The 20,895-nt window shown below is 46.5% G+C and overlaps 1 protein-coding gene across 1 annotated transcript in view; it reads left to right on the top strand.

Annotated features, from left to right (window-relative positions):
- LOC149875606 (E3 ubiquitin-protein ligase rnf213-alpha-like) overlaps positions 1–20,895 on the top strand; it is a 137,517-nt gene that overhangs the window by 20,650 nt on the left and 95,972 nt on the right. The window contains exons 7-11 of the mRNA XM_090031798.1: positions 1,446–1,596; positions 11,027–11,168; positions 13,028–13,201; positions 14,930–15,063; positions 16,855–17,012. Coding sequence (XP_089887924.1) covers positions 1,446–1,596; positions 11,027–11,168; positions 13,028–13,201; positions 14,930–15,063; positions 16,855–17,012 — 759 coding nt within the window. The remainder of the gene's footprint in view (positions 1–1,445; positions 1,597–11,026; positions 11,169–13,027; positions 13,202–14,929; positions 15,064–16,854; positions 17,013–20,895) is intronic.

The raw sequence follows: 20,895 nt of genomic DNA, 5'->3' as shown, positions 1-20,895 counted from the left end.
ATTTCCAGATGAATTAAGCCGGGTCCCTGGCTGGCATCACAGGAAAGCAGGATCATCCAGTGATGACCCTCAGGCCTGGGGCCCTGCACCCACCTCATGCCCATGCCCTGCCACACAGCTGTGGAAGCAGGGAGTAAGCAAACCACACAAGAAACAAAAATAAAAACCTATGTCCAAGGAGTGTTAGTTTTAAAAAGCAGAAGCAATTTGAAAGTGATAGCAATTCAAAGGGGTGAACTACAAAAAAGTTGTAGCACTATCTGGTGGACAAAGAGGCTCATTACATGTCTTTGAGTGCCTTTGTGTTTGCACACAGTGAATGCATGGAAGCGATGCTTTAATTCCTGGTGTGCCAAACTAAACTACATCTGATGAGTTTTAGTTTAATGCACAAGACTTTTAAAGCATTGGGAAATCCCACTCGTGCAAATAGACACGCAGTTGCAGCACATGAAAGGGCAAAAAATTGTGGAGTTTATATGAGCCCAAAGATATGAAAGTTTGTCAAGTTTCAAAATTTTATAGTTGTCAGAATCAGAAAGGACCTCAGTAGGTCATCGAGTCCAACCCCCTTCCCTGGGCAGGAAAGCACTGGGGTCATAGGACCACAGTCAAGTGCTTGTCCAGTCTCCTCTTAAAGACCCCCAAGATAGGGGAGAGCACCACCTCCCTTTTAAACCCATTCCAGATTCTGGCATCCCTTATCATAAAGAAGTTCTTACTGATGTCCAACATAAATCTGTTTTCTGTCAATTTGTGGCCATTGTTCCAGGTTATTCCAAGGGGTGCCCTGGTAAACAGAGCTTCTCCTATTTCTTGCTCCCCACCCCACCCCGATAAATTTGTAAATGGCTACAAGATCCCCTCTCAGCCTTATCTCATGAAGGCTGAAGAGATCTGGGTCCCTGAGTCTCTCCTCGTAGGGCCTTACCTGCAGGTCCCCAACCATACAAGTAACCCTCCTCTGGACCCTCTCAAGGTTATCCACGTCCCTCTTGAAGTGCGGTTCCCAAAACTGAGTGCAGTACTCCAACTATGACCTGACCAATGCCACACAGAGAAGAAGTATCACCTCCCTGGACCTGTTTGTGATGCAGCTGCTAATACATGATAGAGTGCAGTTAGCTTTACTGATTATTTTGTCACATTAACAGCTCATATATGCTATATATATTTTAGCAATGGGGGTTGCCTTAGTACTTAAGGCAGGGACAGGCAAAATGTGGCCTGCGGGCCAGATGTAGCTTGGCGAGCCATTCTGTCCGGTCTGCAGGGCCCCTAAAAATTTTAGAAAATTCATAATTATCTGGTCTTGGCTACTTCTCACATGACCCTTAATGACTTAACCAGTCCTCTGCCCAAAGTAATTGCCTGCCCCTGACTAGGATGTGTCTTCACTGTGTTAAGAAATATCATTTACAGTTTGGAAATGGCTGCCTTTTCAGGTGCAGCTGCTCGACATTGAGTTCCTTATTAAGCAGTGTGTTCAGAAAGCTGTGATCCAGCTGGAGGACAAGAAGGACAACCAGAAGCGAGCCACCACAAGGATACAGATTCTCTATGATGCACTATTCCCAGCTCAGAAGAAAACTGCATGTGAGCACAAACTAAAGTCAGCTTAGAATCATACAAAAGTAGGGCTGAAAAGAACTTCCACAGGTCATCTAGTACAACCCCTGCCTATGACGAGATCATCCCTATCAAAACTATCTCATCCAAATGCATTCTTTAACCTCTTAGCAGAATTGTACAGTCAACCCTGACACAATACAAGATATTGCACCTTAACCAATCAAGGGTAAAGCAGGGGGGCCATCATGGCTAATACCCTGTTGCTGCAAAGGTTGCAATGCCCCCACTACAGAGGAAGGTAAAAGCCCCCTAAGTCTGTACCAGTCTGATCGTGGAGTAAAATTCCTTCCTGATCCCAAAGGTGGTGATTGGTCTGACTCTGAGCAGAGGCTGAGCCCATGTAGAAAGGAAACTCCAGCTTTAAGTCTCAGCAGGAGCACTGGCACACCAGAATAAAAATTCCCAACCTTGGATGTAGCTGACATTTAGAGCCTCTGAAGAAGGCTAAAACCCACCTGACATGTAGTGGTTTTGGGGGAGTAATTCCTTCCCAGTTCCATGCAGCAAGCAAAGCCCAGAAGCCTAGAAAATCCCCATAGTAGACCATAGTCAGATCTGCAGCTAGATCATCCCTGATGAGTGACTGTCCAACCTCTTCTTAAAACTTCCATTGATGGAGAGTCCACACCTTCCAAAGGCATCTATTCTGCTCTCTCACTGCTCTAACAGGGAAGAAGTTATTTTTTATGGATATCCAATCTTACTTTGCTGCAACTTCAAGCCATGGGTCTGTACCCTGCTCTCTGCAGCAAGGAAGAAAAGGTGTTTTCTCTCTTCATGGTCATCCTCAAGTATTTGAAAACAGCTATCATGTGTCATGTCCTCTCTTAAGAAACTTATCTGCAAGCTGAACTTGCCAAGTTCCTTATGAAAAGATTATATAGGTTCTTGTTAATAGCCTTGTGGTAGTCCAAATATACTTTATTCAAAATATTCCATTAGAATCATAGAAAATTAAAGTTGGAAGGGACCTCAGGAGGTCACATCTCGTTCATCCCCCTACTCAAAGCAGGGCCAGCCCCAACTAGAACATCCCAGCCAAGATTTTGTTTATCCTGGTCTTAAAAACCTCTGAGGAGGGAGACTCCAGAACCTCTCCAGGTAACCTCTTGTGTTGCTTTACTATCATCGAGTGAGAAAGTTCTTCATAATATCTCAACTAAACTTCCCGTGCTGCAACTTGAGACCATTTCTCCTTGTTCTGTCATCTGCTTCATGTTCTTTCATGACTTGCCCCGATGAATCCATGCTGACTGTTCCTAATCACCTTTTTCTCCTCCAAGTGCTTAGAAATTGATTCCTTGAGAATCTGCTCCATGATGTTTTAAGGGACGGAGGTGTAGCTGACTGGTCTGTAGTTCTCTGGATCCTCCTTCTTCCCTTTCTGAAATATGGGCACTACCTTTGCCTTTTCCCAGTCATCTGAGACCTCTCCTGATAGCCAGGATTTTTCAAATATGATGGCTAGTGGCTCTGCAATCACATCAGCCAACTCCCTCAGCACCCTCAGGCGCATCCCATCTGGTTCCATGGACTTGTACACTTCCAGCTTTTCTAAATAGTCTCTAACCTGTTCTTGTACCATTGTTGGCTTCTCCCCTCCTCCCCAAACTGTGCTGGTCTGTGCAGTAGTCTGAGAATTGACCTTGCCTGTTTAATCTGAGACACAGTTATAGAAACTCTTCTGGTTCCCCTTCACATCACTTGCTAGGTGCAACTCCAATTGCGCTTTGGCCTTCCTGATTTCATGCCTGCATGCTTGAGCAATACTCTTATACTTCCTGTCCAAGACTCCACTTCTTATAATCTTCCTTTTTGTGATTTAGTTTACTGAAGAGTTCCATGCTAAGCCAGGCTGGTCTTCTGTCATAATTGCTAGTCTTCCTGCACATCAGGATGGTCTGTTCCTTCACTTTTAGTATAGTTTCTTTGAACTATAGCCAGCTCTCCTAGATTCCTCTCCCCCTCAAATCCTTCTCAGGGGCTCCTGCCCATGAATCCCCTAAGTGAGTCAAAGTCTGATTTTCTGAAGTCCAGGGTCCTTATTCTTCTGCTCTCCATCTTTCCTTTCCTCAGGATCCTGAACTCAATCAACTCATGGCTGGTTCGGACCAAGTTGCCATCTACTACTACAGCATTTCCTAACTGGTGTACCATTGCACACTGGTGTGTCATCAATCATGACCAGGTGTGCCATCGAACTGAGGGGGGGGCGGGGGTGGCTTCTGGCAGGGCATGGCTACAGCCAGTATCGCCACTGCCACTCCACACTGCTACCACGCCACTACCACACCACTACTGAACCCCAGCAAGCCTTGCGGCAGTTCCCTCCTCCCACTCTACATCTGGGTGCTTGCCACCTCACACCCCGCTCCACATTCAGCCACTTGCCACCCACCCATGCTCCACATCTGGCTGGTGTGCTGTGGGGTGGAAAAGGCTGTGTAAGTGTGCTGTGGAATGGAAAAGCTTGAGAAATGCTGCACTAGTACATTGCCCACCAATTCTTCTCTGTGAGCAGTAGGTCAAGACACTCGCACCAGGTGTGGCGAAATGCCGGGCTAGCGGCTCCGGCACCGCTTAGGGGAGCCGCAGGCTTTGCGGAGTTGTGCGAGCGCGCGGCTTGTGGGGCAGAATTGAGGTAGCTCTTAGCCGCCCTCGAGGTTCGCTGAGTTGGCACAAGTAGACGACTTAGAGTAAGTAGTTAGTGTCTCTTAATCTATAGGGTGTCCGTTGGTTGACGAGGTTCCAGAGCCAGCCCTTGCTCTCCAACAGTGGAACTAGTCCAAAGCTAGGTGCGGCTGCCGACTCCTTAAGTCCCAGAACTGGTCAACGGCTCATTGATATGGAATGTTAGTAATAAAAGTTATTACGGAGTAGATATAGAGTAAAATAAAAAGGTTTATTCACTCACCTGGCCTCACCCTCTTACAAGTAAGAGGGGAGGCCGGTTGGAACGAAGTTGCGGTAAATACAAGTATAGCAAGCATAGGTATGCTGTCTAAGCTACGATGAGAGGCAGTCGAGAAGCGGAGTCTCCGATGTTTCTTCAGTTACAGTATGCTGGATACTAAAGGGGTCTGTTGGTTCACGGGGTTCCAGAGCCAGCAGCTGCCGGCTCCGTCGTCCCAGAACTGGTCAACAGCTCATGAACGGGATATTCTATAGGGTGTCCGTTGGTTCACGAGGTTCCAGAGCCAGCCCTTGCGTTCCAACAGTGGAACAAGTCCAAAGCTAGGTGCGGCTGCCGGCTCCTTAAGTCCCAGAACTGGTCAACGGCTCATGAATGGGAAATACAAAGCAATACTGTAACACAGTGAATCATTGTCGGTTGTCGGATTTCTGAGGCCTTTATCTTCGCTGGGATACGCCCAGGCGGGGAGACTGAGAACCGGTCTGCGGGGTGATCAGGCCCACAGAGTTTTCCAGTTGTCGTCTCTGCTGCTTTTTCTTTTTTGCCTTTTATAGATGTTTGTTGGACTGCCTCTATGACACTAACTATGGTATACAGAGATAGGATGATTTTCTTTTACATAATTATTGCTGGGTAGATTTTCTACACAAGTTTTGTTTCTGTAATACTGACACCTTTTAGATAAGAGGTAAAATTTATAGAGTACAGGTGAGGGGTCTACTGCTAGCAGAGCATAGTACCAGGCACTTATTTAGACTAACAGCACAGGCCTCAAGGTTACATAAATGTGAACGTGCCACACGGCAGTTATACAAAAAAGAGAGAAAGTAATATAAAATACATGCTCTTATACAAAGATAATATAAAATGGATATATGCTAAATAATATAAAGTCTTTGCTAAAAACTATAAGATAGTTACACCAGGAAGCTGTCCCAAACACTCTCCAAAAACTTCCTGGATTGCCTGCACACTGCTGTATTGCCCTCCTAGCAGATGTTCATGACTGAAGCTCCCCATGAGAACCAGAACCTGTGATCAGGAAACTTCCACTAGCTGTTTATAAGAAAGCCTCATCTACCACTTCCTCCTGGTCTAGTGTTCTATAGGAGACCCCCAGCCCACACCACATTACCCTTGTTGCTCTCCCCTCTGACCAAACCCAGAGACTTTCAACAGACCTGTCCCCAGTTTCATACTGGAGATTTCAGCAATCATATGACTCTTTTACATAAAGTGCAATTCCTCTCCTCTTCTATCCTGCCTGTTCTTCCTGAACACTTTGTACCCATCCATGACAGTGCTTCAGTCATGCAAGCTCCCACCAAATCTCTGTTATTCCGATCATGTCATAGTTCTGTGACTGTGTGAGGGCTTCCAATTATTCCTGCTTGATCCCCAGGCTCTGTGCATTTGTCTACAGACACCGGGAGTAAGTAGTCAATTGCCCTGATTTCTCAGGAAGTATGAGAGCACCTCTCCTGTCACCTCCTCCTGCTTGCTCTTCCTCCAGGTTGTCGGAGAATAAAGACCCCAAGGTCACAGTGGGCCAAGTGGTGAATCGGATACGGAACAGGTGGGATTAGCGGCGAGGAGTTCTGAGTGGTACACGGACTCATGCAGTTTCAAAACTAGATGATTTATTACTTACGCTTTTGGAGTGTAGGCAGAGAAGCTTGCTTCAGTTACAGTTACAACAAACAACAAAGGGGACTGTTGGCCCACGGGGTTCCCAAGCCGGGCCCTTGCTTTCTACCCCGAGGGATAGGTGCGGCTGCCCGACTCGATAGTCCCAGGACTGGTCATCAGGTTATTGATGAGGGTAACAAACAACGAAAACTGTAACACATAGGATGTCATGACGCCAGTCCAAAGTGGACAACAGGTGGTCGAGGAACGGTGTCGAGGTTGAAGCCAAGATGATGAGGTAATGGTGTCGTAGCCGATGGTTGAGAATCAGGATCATAGTTGAGGTTGAATAAAGAAGTGAGGTTGGTAGCCATAAGATCCGTACATGAAAATCAGATCGAGGTCAAAAAAGAATGGCAAAAAACCACACGGTGAGAAGACGGGTGGGCTTAAAGTCCTCCTGAGGAGCAGTCCTTGCAGCCGCAACCTCTGCTCTCAGGATCGGGTTGATCTCTCCCTGTGAGACAGTCTCTGCTAAAAGCAGTCTCCGCTCTCAGGTCCAGTCTCCTCCCCTGGTAGGGGGCTCACAAGTCTTTTATAGCAACCAAGTAGCCAATCAGGTTGCTTACTCAGAAGAATTTTCTAGTCTTAATTACATCATTCTGCGGTTAGAACTGAGCATGTGCGTGTCAGATTGCTTCATATCTCTGCCAGTACTGAGCATGCGTATGGTGGAAAAGTAGGTCAGGCATGATTGACAAGCCTTTGGGTCACCCAGGGGGCACGTGCTCGGCATGCTGTGGAATTTTCCATTCGTAGGGCTTGTCTGCACATGTCAGACCTAACTCTCTGTGTTGTCAGCAGTTAATCAAAATTTTTGCTGACACAGGTCACTCATTTCAAGTAGTCATTTTCCCTTTGGCCACCCAAATAGTTGCATTGTCAAAGAAGGAGATCAAGTTTGTTTGACACAATTTGTTCTTAGTAAGTCCATGGTGGCTGCTTGTGATCAGCCTTTCCTCCTCCAGATGCTTGCAAATTGCATCTCTTCTTGCATCTCTCAGTTTATTCCCCTCCTTATCCATATCATCTTTATTAGGTGTCTGGTTTTATGTGAAAATGGAAACAAAGTAGATGTTGAGTAGTTCCACCTTCTTTGCATTGTCTATTAAGAGCTGCTTCTGGCAATTTAACAGTGGACCCACAGTTTCCTTGGTTTTTCTTTTCTGGCCCACACACTGTGTTGTACCTAATCCTTGGCCCTGTCCTGGTGCTAGCCCCCTACAGCTCTCTGGGACCAGGGCTTCAGCCCTCCATGGCATGGGTTCCCCCCCACCAGGCACCCCACCGATGGCCTCCATATCAGCCACACCCAGTCCTTTGGTCCTCCAACCAAACTTTCCAGTATTGAAATCTAAGGACCTTTCTCCTAGTTTTGTTTCCAGTAGCCACAGAAAAAAGAGCTATCTCTGTCCTCTCTATAACCATCCTTCAAGTATTTGAATACTGTAATCAAATCCCTACTCAGTCTTTTCTTCTGTACATAAAATAACCCTAGTTCTTTCAGCCTTTCCTCATAAGTCATGCTTTCCAGACCTCAAGCCATTTTTTTATTTCCACCAGTCTTTTCAAACTGCCCACATCTTTCTCAAAGTTTGGGGCCCAGACCTGGACACAGTACTACAAGTGAGGCCCACCAATGCGGAACACAGTGAAAGAATCACTTTGCTAGATTTGTAAATGACATTTCTGTTAATACAACTGACTAAACTGGGTTTTTTTGTTGTTGTTGGGTGGGAGGGGTGGGAGAGTTCTTTGGCAACAGGAGCATTTGGTTGGATCTTATTCAGTTTTGGTCTACTGTAACTTCCTGAGTCCTTCTCTGCAGTACTGCAACCTCACCACTCATACTACAGTCTGTATTTCTACTTGAAATTATTCCATCCCAAGTGTAGGACTTGGTATGTATCTTTGTTGAACGTCATCTGATTAAACGCGGACTCTTTTGCATTTTGTCCGCATCATTCTGGATTCCAGCCTTACCCAACAAAATGTTGCAACTCTGCCCAAATTGGTATCATTCACAAATTTGCTACAAGTGCACACAATCCCTTTGCCCATATCAGTAATTAAGATGGTAAGCAATATTGGACCTAGCAGAGACTCTTGGGAAACCCCACTTGATACCTCCTCCCAGCTGGACATTGAGCCATTGATGACTGCTCATTGAGCATGATGATCCAACCAGGTATGTATCCACCTTATAGTACTTTCATCTGGTCTGTATTTCTTTAGCTGCTTAGTGAAAATTCTCTGAAGGACTATAACAAAAGTCTTGCCAAAATTAAAGTATATCACATCTGCAACTCCCGCCCACCTGTCAAGCCTATCACCTTTATCATAAAAGGAAATCAAATGGACCAGGCATGACTTACTCTTGGTGAATCCATGCTGGCTATTCCTGATCACCTTGTTCTTCTCTGGGTGCTTCACAATAATGGGCATCCTCCATGTTCAACATTTTCTTTTGGTCTTCCTCTTAGTTCTGAGACCTCAACCAGGAGTTCACCAGGGAATTGGCTGAGGCAGCACAATCCTAGTGTATGGTTGTCATGGGAGAATTTAACTACCCAGATATCTCATGGGAGGAGCGCTCAGCCAAATCCAGGTGGTTGCAAAGCTTTCTCTGATGTGCTTGATCAATCTCATTTCCTTTTATGACCAGGTGACTTATCACCTGGACAAAGGGGAAGAGATTGACGTCATATATCTTGACTTTAAAAAAGCCTTCGATCTGGTATCTCACGATCACCTCTTGGTTAAACTGGCTAACTGCAGCCTTGACGTCACCATGACCTGCTGGCTAGGGAACTGGCTCTGCGGTAGGACCCAGAGGGTGGTGGTCAATGGTAGCCAATCGTTTTGGTGTGCTGTGACCAGTGGGTTCCCACAAGGCTCTGTTCTAGAGCCTATACTGTTTAATATCTACATCAATGATGTGGACATTGGTGTCAGAAGCGGACTGGCCAAGTTCACCGACTACACCAAACTTTCCGGTAAAGCATCCACACCTGAGGACAGGAGGGTGATCCAGGTGGATCTAGACAGACTTATGAAATGGGCAGACAAAAATTTGATGGTGTTCAGCACCGACAAATGTAAGGTTCTCCATGTTGGTAGGAAAAACCTGCACCATGCATATGGGCTCGGTAGTGCTAAGCTGGTTAGTTTTACAGATGAAAGGGACTTGGGGGTCATGGTTGACCACAAGACGAACATGAGCCTTCAGTGTGATGCTGCGGCTAGTAAAGCGAGCAAAATGCTGGCTTGCATCCATAGATGCTTCTCAAGCAGATCCCAGGACATTATTCTCCCCTTGTACGCGGCCTTGGTTAGGCCGCAGCTGGAGTCCTGCGTCCAGCTTTGGGCTCCACAATTCAAAAAGGATGTGGAGAAACTTGAGAGTTTGCATAGGAGAGCCACGCACATGATCAGAGGGCAGGAAAACAGACCTTATGATGGGAGGCTGAGAGCAATGGGGCTATTCAGCCTGGAAAAGTGCAGGCTCAGAGGTGATCTGGTGGCCACCTGGAAGTTTATCAGGTTGCTCATCAGGATCTGGGGGAACGACTGTTCACCAGAGCCCCCAAGGGATGACAAGATCAAATGGTCATAAACTCCACCGCGACCAATTCAGGCTGAACATAAGAAAGAACTTCTTCACTGTCCGAGCCCCAAGGTTTGGAACAGACTGCCGCTGGAGGCGGTTCAAGCGTCCACTTTGAATGCCTTCAAAACACATTTGGATGCTTCTCTTGATAGGATCCTATGATCCCTGCTGACTTCCTGCCCCTGGGGTGGGGGGCTGGACTCGATGATCCTCCAGGGTCCCTTCCAGCCCAAATGTCTATGGAAATCTATGAAATCTATGAAATTCTTGTAGAATCCTTTTTTGTGACCTTTTATGGCTCTTACCATTTGCATCTCAATTCATGTTTTCGCCTTCCTAATTTTCTCCCTGCATGCCTGTATGATGTCGTCATTCTCTTAATATGATCAAGTAGGATTCTTTTCTGAGTTTCAATTCATTGAGCAGATCACCATCTAGCCAGGTCAGTCTCCTGTTGCACTTTCCATTCTTCAGTCACATCATATTAGCTTGCTCCTACACTCTTAATGCAGCCTTCTTAAATATAATCAGCTGTCCTGAACTGCTTCTACCTCCAGCCTTGTACACTGGGAGATCCTAACTACCAATTCCCTGAGTTTGCTTTTTTGAACTCACTGGCATTTTAAAGTCTGGGGGGTTTTTTAATTCCAGCATCTTTATTCTGCTGCCCTCTTTCTTTCTTACCCTTAGGATCTTGAACTCAGTCATTTTGTGTTCACCAGTGGGGGTGACGTGGGGGATGGGGGTGGGGGAGATTATACTTTTCCTCAGCTGGCCTCAGCACTTCTAAAGTTCTCATAGTTTTCTGGGGGGAGGGGTTTGCCTCTGAGGAGGTGGGAGGAGGAGCCCCGCACTGGAGACTGCAGGAGGAGACAGCACCAGCAGAGGGGCTCCTGTTTGAGATCAGCTGGCCCCGCCCTACTGCTGACCAGCCAGCACAGCCAATTGGCATGTGCACAGTTGGGCAAAAGCATTGTGGACAGACAGAAAGACAGACTAAGGCTTTTATCATGGCATGCGTAGTTGGGCAAAAGTGTTATGGACAGACAGACAGACAAATTAAGGCTTTTATTGTTTTAGATTTTTTCACATAGCTGACCACGCTTTTTCCACAGAGAAGATGCTTTCATGGAAAATTTTAACCATTCCTATTTGGTAATTCTTTTTTTGTTTATGGCTAGTTGCCCAGGATTTTATGGGAGTATTGATAAATAGAATTTGTCACCTTTTACAAGAACGTGAAGAGAGAAGTCTTAAACCTAAAGAATGGACCTTCCATCAAGCAATGTCTGGAAAGTTTATACTTGAAGGCACTTCATTCAGGTAAATGTCGTGTTCTTGGCTAGCATCAACACATTAACCATTTGATTCTCAAAGAGCTCCATTTTTTGGAATATAAAAAAGAGGTGATAGGCTCTAGTCACATCATTGAATTTATCCTGGAAAAGTCTCAGATTGGAGAGTGAGAAGTTTGATATATGGTAACGACCTCTATAGAAACATAAAAAAATAGGTGTGAAAACAATTCACAAGATCATCTACTCTAGAACCCTGGAAAAAAAACAGGATCATCCCTCTCTAAACTCACCCAGCCAGCCAAGTATTTGCATAATCTGATCTCAGAAACTTCCAGTGGTGGAGATATGATGCCCTCTGTAAGCAATTTGCTCTAGTGCTTAACCACCCTCATCACGAGAAAGTTCATCTTTATATGCAGCCTAGGTCTCCCACGTTACAATTTCAAATCATAGCATCCTGTCCCATGAAGTCACCTCAAACAGTCTATCACCAGCCCTCCTTATAACCTACCTTCAGGTATTTGAACATTACTATGAAATCCATCTTCTGTCTTCTTCTCTTCAAATTAAATAATTCCAATTCTTCCAATTTTTTCTAGCAAGTCATATTTTGTTGCTTTGCTGAACTCTTTCCAATTTATTGATGTCTTTCTTGACTTGCAGTGTCCAAAGTTGGATACTAGGGGTGTGCAAAAAGGGCCCTATTCAATTTGAATTCAGTCTGAATCAGGGCCAGTAATTTAATTCGTTGATTTGGATCACTGTCCCCAATTCAATTTGGCTGAATCTGAAGATTTGATGCTGATTTGGAGAATCAGCGATTCAGACATAAACGCAGCTTTAAATGTTTTTTCTACATACTTTGAGGTACCAAGTGCAGCTCGTGATTGCTGTGATGCTGAAGCAGATGGAGCATCCCACAAAAGCGTGCCACCCTCCCTCCCCTGCCCCTGTGTGCTCAGCAGTGAACTCAGAAGTGAACTGGAAGTACACCTGGTCCACTTTTGGGTCCATCAGGGAGCTCACTGGTGGCCCTCTCTGTGCCCCCCCCAAGCTTGGCAGTCAGCTGCAGGGGAACCCCAGGTGCCCCCACAGACCCAGAAGGCACCAGTCATTGAGCCAGGGGGCACAGGGAAGCCCCACAGCATACTCCCCAAAAGACCCAGAAGTGGACCAGAAGTGCTTCTGTTCCACTTCTGGATCTGGTGCCAAGCACGCTGGGGAGCCCCCCATGCTCCTGTGGGATGCTCCATCCACACCAGCATTGCAGCATTCATGAGCTGCCTGCTATCTGCAGATATGTAGAAAATACATTTAAAGCTGTGTCTATGTCTGAATCACTGAATCTTTCCAAATCTCTCCAAATCAATTCGGAGAGATTAAAGGGTCCTCTGGTTGGATTCAGAGATTTGGCCACTGAATTGGGCTGAATCTCCACCAAATCAAATCAGGGACCAAAGCTGCGCACAGCCCTCCTGGATACAGTTCTTGAAGTGAGGCCTTACTAGTGCCAAATGATAGTTAGTCACTTTGTACTATGGAGTCAGTGTATCCTGAGTCCTCTAGAGCAGTGCTTCCTCAGTATGACCCCATTTCCTCAGCATGGCCCTTCACTCCCAACCCACAGTCCTCCACCTGCATTTGAGGTCACAAGCCACAGTTTGGGAACCGCTGCTGTAGCAGGACTCCATCAGTCCAATAACAGTTTTACTTCTTGGTTTATCTCATGTTGAACATAGAGGTTGGAATTTAGTTGTGTTTTATTAACTGGACTTGCTGGATCCTGTGCCTACACAGCTGCCCTGCTGCAGACACAAAGTTGGGGGTGGATGGAAAGAGTTGAGAAAACTCATTTTAAATGACATGTTTTCCCTTCTTTTTAAGGCATGCACTCTGGATTTATATAGAAGATATTATGGTAAATGTGTTTGCCCAAATTCTAGCAGTAATTGATGCAAACAACAATCTGAATTATATCTCTCAAGAGACTCCACGGTCCAGCCTCTGGCTTCAGATGTTCCAAGATGAATCATTTCTGAAGATTAAGTATACCAGCAAGTAAGGGTCAACTCATTTCCTTCTATGACCAGATGACCTATCACCTGGATAAGGGAGAAGAGATTGATGTCATATATCTTGACTTCAAAAAAGCCTTTGATCTGGTATCCCATGATCACCTCTTGGCGAAACTGGCCAATTGTGGCCTTGGGTCCACCACGATCTGCTGGCTGGGAAATTGGCTCCGTGGTCAGACCCAGAGGGTAGTAATTGCTGAAAGTCAATTGTCATGGTGTCCTGTGACCAATGGCCCCCAAGGCTCTGGCCTTGGACTCATATTGTTCAACATCTTCATTAATGATGTGGACATTGGAGTCAGGAGTGCACTGGCCAAGTTCGCTGATGACACCAAAATTTGGGGCAAAGCATCCACGCCAGAGGACAAGCAAGTGATCCAGGCTGACCTGAACAGGCTCAGCAAATGGGCGGATGAGAACCTGATGGTGTTTAACACCGAAAAATGCAAGGTTCTCCACCTCGGGAAGAAAAACCTCCAGCACCCTTATAGGCTCGGCAGTGCTACGTTGGCTAGCACTACAGAAGACAGAGACTTGGGGTCATCATTGACCACAAGATGAACATGAGCCTGCAATGCGATGCTACAGCTAGTAAAGTGACCAAAAGTCTGGCTTGCATCCATAGATGCTTCTCGAGCAAATCCCGGGACGTCATTCTCCCCTTGTACTCAGCCACACTCCAGCTGCTGGCCAGGTTGCCTGCTGATGGATCTCTGTGGTTGCAGCCCCCAAAAGCCCCCAGGACCCTAGGTTAGACTGCTGGGGCCAGGCAACGTGCTGCCCCCAGCCACCCCTACCCCACCTAGGCAACATGCCACAAGGCTGACCACGTGTTCATGGGCATTCCCCAGCACATATTATGCTGCTGCTGTTTGTCGATGGGGAAAGGCACATTTCCACTTGTGGGGATTCACCCTATAGTCACAGATGGAGACAAAGGGTTTTCTTGTCCTACCAGATTTTTTGCAATATCTGTTTTTCAATCATAAAACTAATCAATCACAAAACATTCACATTGGCTGCATCTACACAGGATGCTGATTGTGGACTTGTTACTGTACAGTCAGTTACTACTCGCATACACAAGTATTAAAGGACTGTGCAGTAACCAGCATTACTGCACCGTGGCCTCCCCACATGGCTCCTTGGTGATGCTGACTGCACAGTGGCTCATTACTCCTGTGCAGTGGTGTCACATCATGGTTTGTGCCACGGGACTCTACTGTGCAGTGGTCATAAGCACTGCACAGTAAGCATCTCCTGTAGGGGAAGCCATTCAGTCCATTGAAATGTATCCTTTCAATTTGAAACTATTTGAAATGCTGAAACTTTCTTTAATATAAACTAGCTACAAATTGAAAACAAGATGTTTTACTGAATCAAAACATGAATGTTCTTATTTACAATATTAAAGTTTCTGTTTTAAAAATGTTTGGAATCAAGACATTTGTTGAAAAAACCCATTTCCTGGAAGCAGTTTCTGGTTTGACAGAACTGCATATTAGTTTGAAAAAAAAAAAGTTAAATTCACAGTCTTCCCAGGACTGACACATGCCTGTGTATGAATGCAATCAATTTACAGTGTTGTATTAGTGTTTTGAGAGAGAGGATGCCTGTGCCAACCCATAAAGATTGGGATATAGCCAGAAAACAATATATATAAGGTTCTAATGCAAACTCTCATCTGTAATATCCATTTTTCTTATTCAAGAGAGCCTGATGCTAAGATTGCTGTATTATCAATGACTGAAGACCCAAACACGTCTGTGGCTTGCCAGTTCCCATTCAGCTGGGTTTTGAAAGCTGCCTTGGATGAGATATGGGAAACGGTCCATCGGTCAAAAGGTGACTTCAGACTTTCAGCAACTATTAAAACAAACTATAGTAGGACAATATTTGTGGCTTTGTTTTACTCTGGTTTATGCCAGGGTGGATCTGGATTAATTGAATGAGGATTTGTACAGTAGACACAGAGGTATTATAACATGTGCTGTAACTACAGCAGGTCAAAGCAGACTGGATTAATTGAGTCTGCTGTAACGTTGTACTTACTGTGCTCCAGCGGCATCCTGCATCTCATTTTTCAGTGTCCCCACACTTTGAAATGGCACTGAGGGAGCTTGAACTAAAGCTCATTGAACAAGCCTTAGTTCAAGTGCCTCCACCACCATTTTTAAGCACAGTGATCCTGACACATAAGATGCTGCAGCACTTTAGAGCAGCTCTCAGAGGCACTCCGATTAAAGTGCACCCCCCCCCACCACCACCAGGGCACATGTAAAAGTGCCCTATGAAAACCAAAGCCTGGGAGATGAAGTGAGACATATCCAGGCTCAAAGGTGCTGTATATGACAGTAAAGGGAGAAAAACATTAGCACAGTTCACCTGGGGACATGGGCAGGTCCTGAATTCTGCAAAAGGGGTGTGAAGCAGCAATCAGTGCTGCAGGAGTAGATGCACCACTCCCAATACCAGTTTCCTCCCCTTCCCACTCGCATACTAGGACTGTAAGACCATGATGCAAGAAAAGCAGCCAGGGACTTTTAAAACTTCCTGAATTTGGTACCACAGGCCCCCATTATGCTTTGCCTTACTTTCCCCCTGCCTTCCTTTTCACCCCTTCCCCTACCCACTACTCCCATTTTCCCCAGCTAACCTGGGGGCAGGAGGAGTTCCAGAGCTGCTCCTGTCCCAATCCATCTGGGCTGTTCAGGGAGCAGAGTTGAGTTATGGGTAGTGGCAGCAGCCATGGTGGTAGATGTGTTTCCCCTCCCTAAGCCTGGGAAGCTACCTGGGGACCCCCTGGCGAGACCAAACAGGGAAGAGGAACCTGGCCACTTCCAGGACTGCTGCTGCTCTGAGCTGAGTCTAGCTCCCCTGACAGCTCAACTGGAGTGGGGCAGGTGCAACTCTGGCAGAAGCAGGTGAAGCAGGGAAATGGGTGCAGAGGGAAGGGGATGTGCCACTGAGTATGGAAGGAGAGGGGAAAGGAAGAGGGGAGGAATCCTTACCTGATTCAGGGACTGAAGAATAGTCCTGATACTTGGATACTGCTTCCACAGTCTGGTCTGAAAGCAAGGCGTGACTGCACCAGTGCATCCCCTCAGGATTCAGTCCAGCCTAGGGACTCCTCACCTGGAGACAGGGTGTATCAAACGGCCAAATGCAAGGCATGCATGAGTGTGTCACTTATTAGTTGGAAGATGCACTCTGGGACTTAGGACTGGGACTGGGACTTGCTCCAGTTGTCTGGAGCAAAGTCTGTGGGTCCCTGTTGTCCTAGACTTGCAGACCAACAGGCCATGAAAACATAACACCTGCTGGTGCTGGTGTTCTTGATGGGGGCAATGGGGTGGCCCTGTTGGACAGTTGACCAAACTCCTGCCCTTTGTGCTGTGAAGAAGGGACTGACTGCACTTGCTGCTGTTCACAGCCAATGAGGATGGCCTACAGCCTCTGATGACCTTGTAGTCTTCCTCTAATAATTAACTCTGCCTTATAGAGACACCTTGATTGCCCATTGCCCCACTACGTGCACTCTTACCAGTGCCCATTCACCTGCATGTTGACAAACTGTGTTTTCTGTTGGCACGGTGTGGTGGACTAAACTCCTTTGCTCATTCTTGGGTGACCCAGGTTTTCCAAAGGACACCACACCAGACTCTGCAGAGATGTTTCAAAGCTCAACCCAGAATGTGCCAATGCCAGAGGGTGATGACATGGACATGGTACAGTTTTATGCCAGTGATTTTGTGAGGATGGCTCTTCCTGGACAAGATCTTAAAGTTTATAAGGTAAATGGACTGCTGGAGATGAGGATTTTTAAATATACCCAGGGTTATAGGAGTTAGGAATTTCAGAAGCATAGACAAGGAGGGTTGGAAGGGACCTCAAGAGATCACATCTAGTCCAACCACCTGCTCAAAACAGGCCCAGCCCCGACTACATCATCCTGGCTTTGTTGAGCTGTTTTGACCTCTACATTTCCTTTCTGACCAACAGATACTTTAAAACCAAAAATGTAGTTAACTTAAGACTTTTTCTAAATATTTCCTTAGTTCCTGTTATGTTTAACTCTACTTCTGAATTTAATGGGGCACTGTTGGCTTTTTTAAAGAGTGGTAGACCCACATTTTCTGTAGAAAATGTTTTCTGGGGAAAACTACTTTTTTAAAGCACACCAGAATTCCTCATAAATCTTCTCTTTTTTTGTAGAGATATTTTAGTTTTTTAATGCTTGATAGAGGGTCAAAGGCAGGCCAGGTTCTTTGGGTAGATGTGTTATTAGACCAACTGAATACAGTAGTTGGAAAAAGGGTCTTTGCAGGCTTTCAGGGGCAATCACCCTTCTTCAGGCATGGGGAGTCTCCACTGTTCTGATAAAGTTTTGATAAAAGGTCAAAACTTTCTGCAGAAAGAATTTCTTGGCAAACTCTTTTTATTTTTTTTATTTTTTTGAGGAGCAAGACTTATACCCTATCAGTGCTCTTATATTAAAAAGTGTCCTCAACCTTACCTCCTTTTTAGCAAGGAATTTTAGTAAGGATTAGAACATGTCCCACTTGAGCCCTCTTGCCTAGCCCCTTCCCCCCACCATCCTGAGCTCCTGGGAGCATTTGCCAACAAGTATCCCTTCACCCCCTATCCCCACCCCAGCCATGCCTGCACCCCACGCTCCCATGGCAACACAGAGATTGTCTCCAGCTTGCCGCCTTAGTCCTGGGATGTGCATAAAAGTGGTTCTGTGCATCCTGTTGGAGAGCCTGCTGCCCCAGTTCAGCCTGACATCAGCTCCCAAGGGCTTTCACCATGCCCACGTGGGTGCTGCTTCCACCCTGCTGATAGTGTTGCACAAATAATTAATTGCTCAAATGATGAGCAAGAACTTATGAGGGGGATAAGGCAAGATGCCATGTTTACTGATTATAATAGTCAAAAGAGCACTCATACATACACATACACACACACACATTCATAGATTTCATAGACATCAGGGCTGGAAGGGACCTCGGGAGATCATCAAGTCCAGCCCCCCACCCAAAGGGCAGGAAGTCAGCTGGGGTCATAGGATCCCAGCAAGATAAGCATCCAATTTACTCTTGACCCAGCAAGATAAGCATCCAATTTACATATACACACTCACTCCCAATCACTCCGTAGACGTTATAGTTACCAAAGTCCGTTGCTCAGTACTGCACTAGGTGGCCAGCCTAGGAGTACAAGATAAGGGAGCTGGGGCTACAGATGTGTGTCTGTGCTTCAGTGAAGTTTGCAGAGCATTACCCAACCTCTTGCTGCTAAGTCTCTTCCTTTTATAGTTTATCAAGTTGGTGTTGGGTGCCCAGTTCTGCCTTTCTTGATTCTCTGCCATTTTTGTTTGGACTCCAGTATTTTTCCACTTTGCTGTGTGGTCAAGCTCACACATCACTGTCTGAGGTGTTGCTCTTCAATCACTCTTTTTACCTCTGATATCACCAGTATAGGCTGTGTCCCTCACAAAAGAGAGTCTTCAGCCTGAAGATATTTTGAAAATCTTGTTTTGATCTTGTCTTTCCTGCTTATCTTCTTTAACTGCAGCTGGAGTACTGCATCCAGTTCTGGGTGCTGCACTTCAGGAAGGTTGTGGAGAAGCTTGAGAGAGTCCAAAGGAGGGCCATGCACATAATTAGAAGCCTTGAAACCAGGTCATAAAAGAAGAGGCTGAAAGGCTTGGGATTGTTTAGCCTGGAGAAGAGAAGACTCAGGGGGGACTTGGTGGCAGCCGACAAGTATATCAGGACTGTACATCAGGGCCTTGGGGAGCATCAGTTCACCAAAGCCTCCCAGGGGAAGACAAGAAATAACAAGCACAAGCTAATTGAGGATTGCTTCAGGCTAGACATAAGGAAAAACTTCTTTACAAGTCTAGTACCAAGGAGTTGGAGCAGGCTCCCCCAGAGGTGGTGCAATCACTCACCCTGGTGATCTTCAAAAAGTGTACTGATGTCCATCTTGCTGGGGTCATCTGACCCCAGCGGTCTTGCATAGATTTCATAGACATTAGGGCTGGAAGGGACCTCCTAAGATCATCGAGTCCAGCCCACTGCTCCAGGGGCAGGAAGTCAGCTGGGGTCATAGGATCCCAGCAAAATAAGCATCCAATTTTCTCTCAAAGGCTTTCAAAGTAAGTGCTTGAACCACCTCTGATGGCAGGCTATTCCAGACTTTGGGGGCTCAGACAGTAAATTCTTCCTTATGTCCAGCCTAAAACAGTCTTGCTTGAATTTATTACCATTCAACCTAGTTGTCCCTTGGGGTGCTCTGGTGAACAATCATCCCCCCAGATCCTGGTGAACACCCCTGATAAACTTATAGGTGGCCATCAGATCACAGGGGAATTACAGGGGAAGGGTGAAAGTAGGGTACAATATTGAGAATATCATAGAGATCCCATAGAGCAAACAGTGGGGCTGAGGCAGCATTTTGATCACGCATCTGAGTTACTGCCAGCTAGATATCTAAACAGATCTCGAGTAGCTTACTCACAAGCATCCTCCAGAGGCTGTTGGAGATTCCCTTTGGAAGCCAGGCATTCCTAGCTCGTGAGTTATGGGGGAGAGATCCAGTTTCAGATGGTAACTCTTCTCTAAATCTGAGTCCCCTGCATGGCTGCTGCCCCCTCCTCCTGGGCAGTCTTAACTTATATAGCCCCTATGACCTCGTTCACCTGGTCCAATGGAGGCCAGCTCTGGTTGGCTATCAACCAACTAATTTGAAATACATCACTAGTTGCCGGGCAGACTCTAGCCCACTAGGTAGAAGCCCCCCCCCAGTCACGAGGCAGAGAGAGCAGGTTTCCCCCCTCCCTCAGGAATGTAACCTGCTCAACCTAATCAAATTGTCACAGCACAGAGATTTTGGGGAGAAACCAAGGTGGCTTCCTGCCACACTCCCCCCCCCCACTTAAAAGCTTGGACCCGTAGCTTTACAGAGCTATGGATACCAAAGAGTGAACTGTGGTCATGGAAGCCAAAGCCTTCCCAATGACTCCAGCACCACAGTCTTTGGTTCACTACCTTGATCCTCCTCTCCCTCCTCGGCCCATAACCCAAGACTGGGAGGATCAAAGAAAACACCACCTGCCCCACTCCCAAATCTGTGTAGCAGTTCATGACCCGGCTGGGAGTGCTCTGAGCTGTGTCACTGGTGCCCACTTGGATAAGAAGCATGGGGTAGTGGTCTGTGGGCCGGAGGAGCTTAGGGATCTTCTTTGCAATGTCTCAGATGCAGGCTCCCAGGAAGCAGCAGACTTCCCAGGCTAAGAGGTCAGGGCAGCAGACTGTCCCCTCAGTTCCCCTCAGGATGGAGTCTCCTATGACAAACACTTTGTGTTTTGTCTTGGCGAAAGCAGGGGCAGTAGCTACAGTAGAGCCTGTGTTGCCTGCAGGAGCTGGCAACTCAGCAGGCTCTTCTGGGGCTGCAAGAGGTTCATACCTTATGCAAAGCTCCAGCGGGGCAGGGACCTTAGTGTGGTGGTCCTTGGGGCCCTTGGCCACCTTGGTACAAGCCCTGGGCTGGACAGCATGGGAGGGCTCTGAGTCCTCCCTTGTCCTGGAGGGAGACCATGGTCTACCCTCCTCCTCCCGGTGGAGAAGGACCTGGCAGTAGAAGTCAATCTCCTGCTCACAGTCCAGCACA

Source organism: Crocodylus siamensis, chromosome 1, assembly GCF_052110815.1.
Source record: "Crocodylus siamensis isolate JL-2025a chromosome 1, ASM5211081v1, whole genome shotgun sequence".
NCBI classification, from domain to species: domain Eukaryota; kingdom Metazoa; phylum Chordata; order Crocodylia; family Crocodylidae; genus Crocodylus; species Crocodylus siamensis.
Note: the sequence above shows the minus strand (reverse complement) of the source record. Positions and strands in the feature narration are given on the sequence as shown.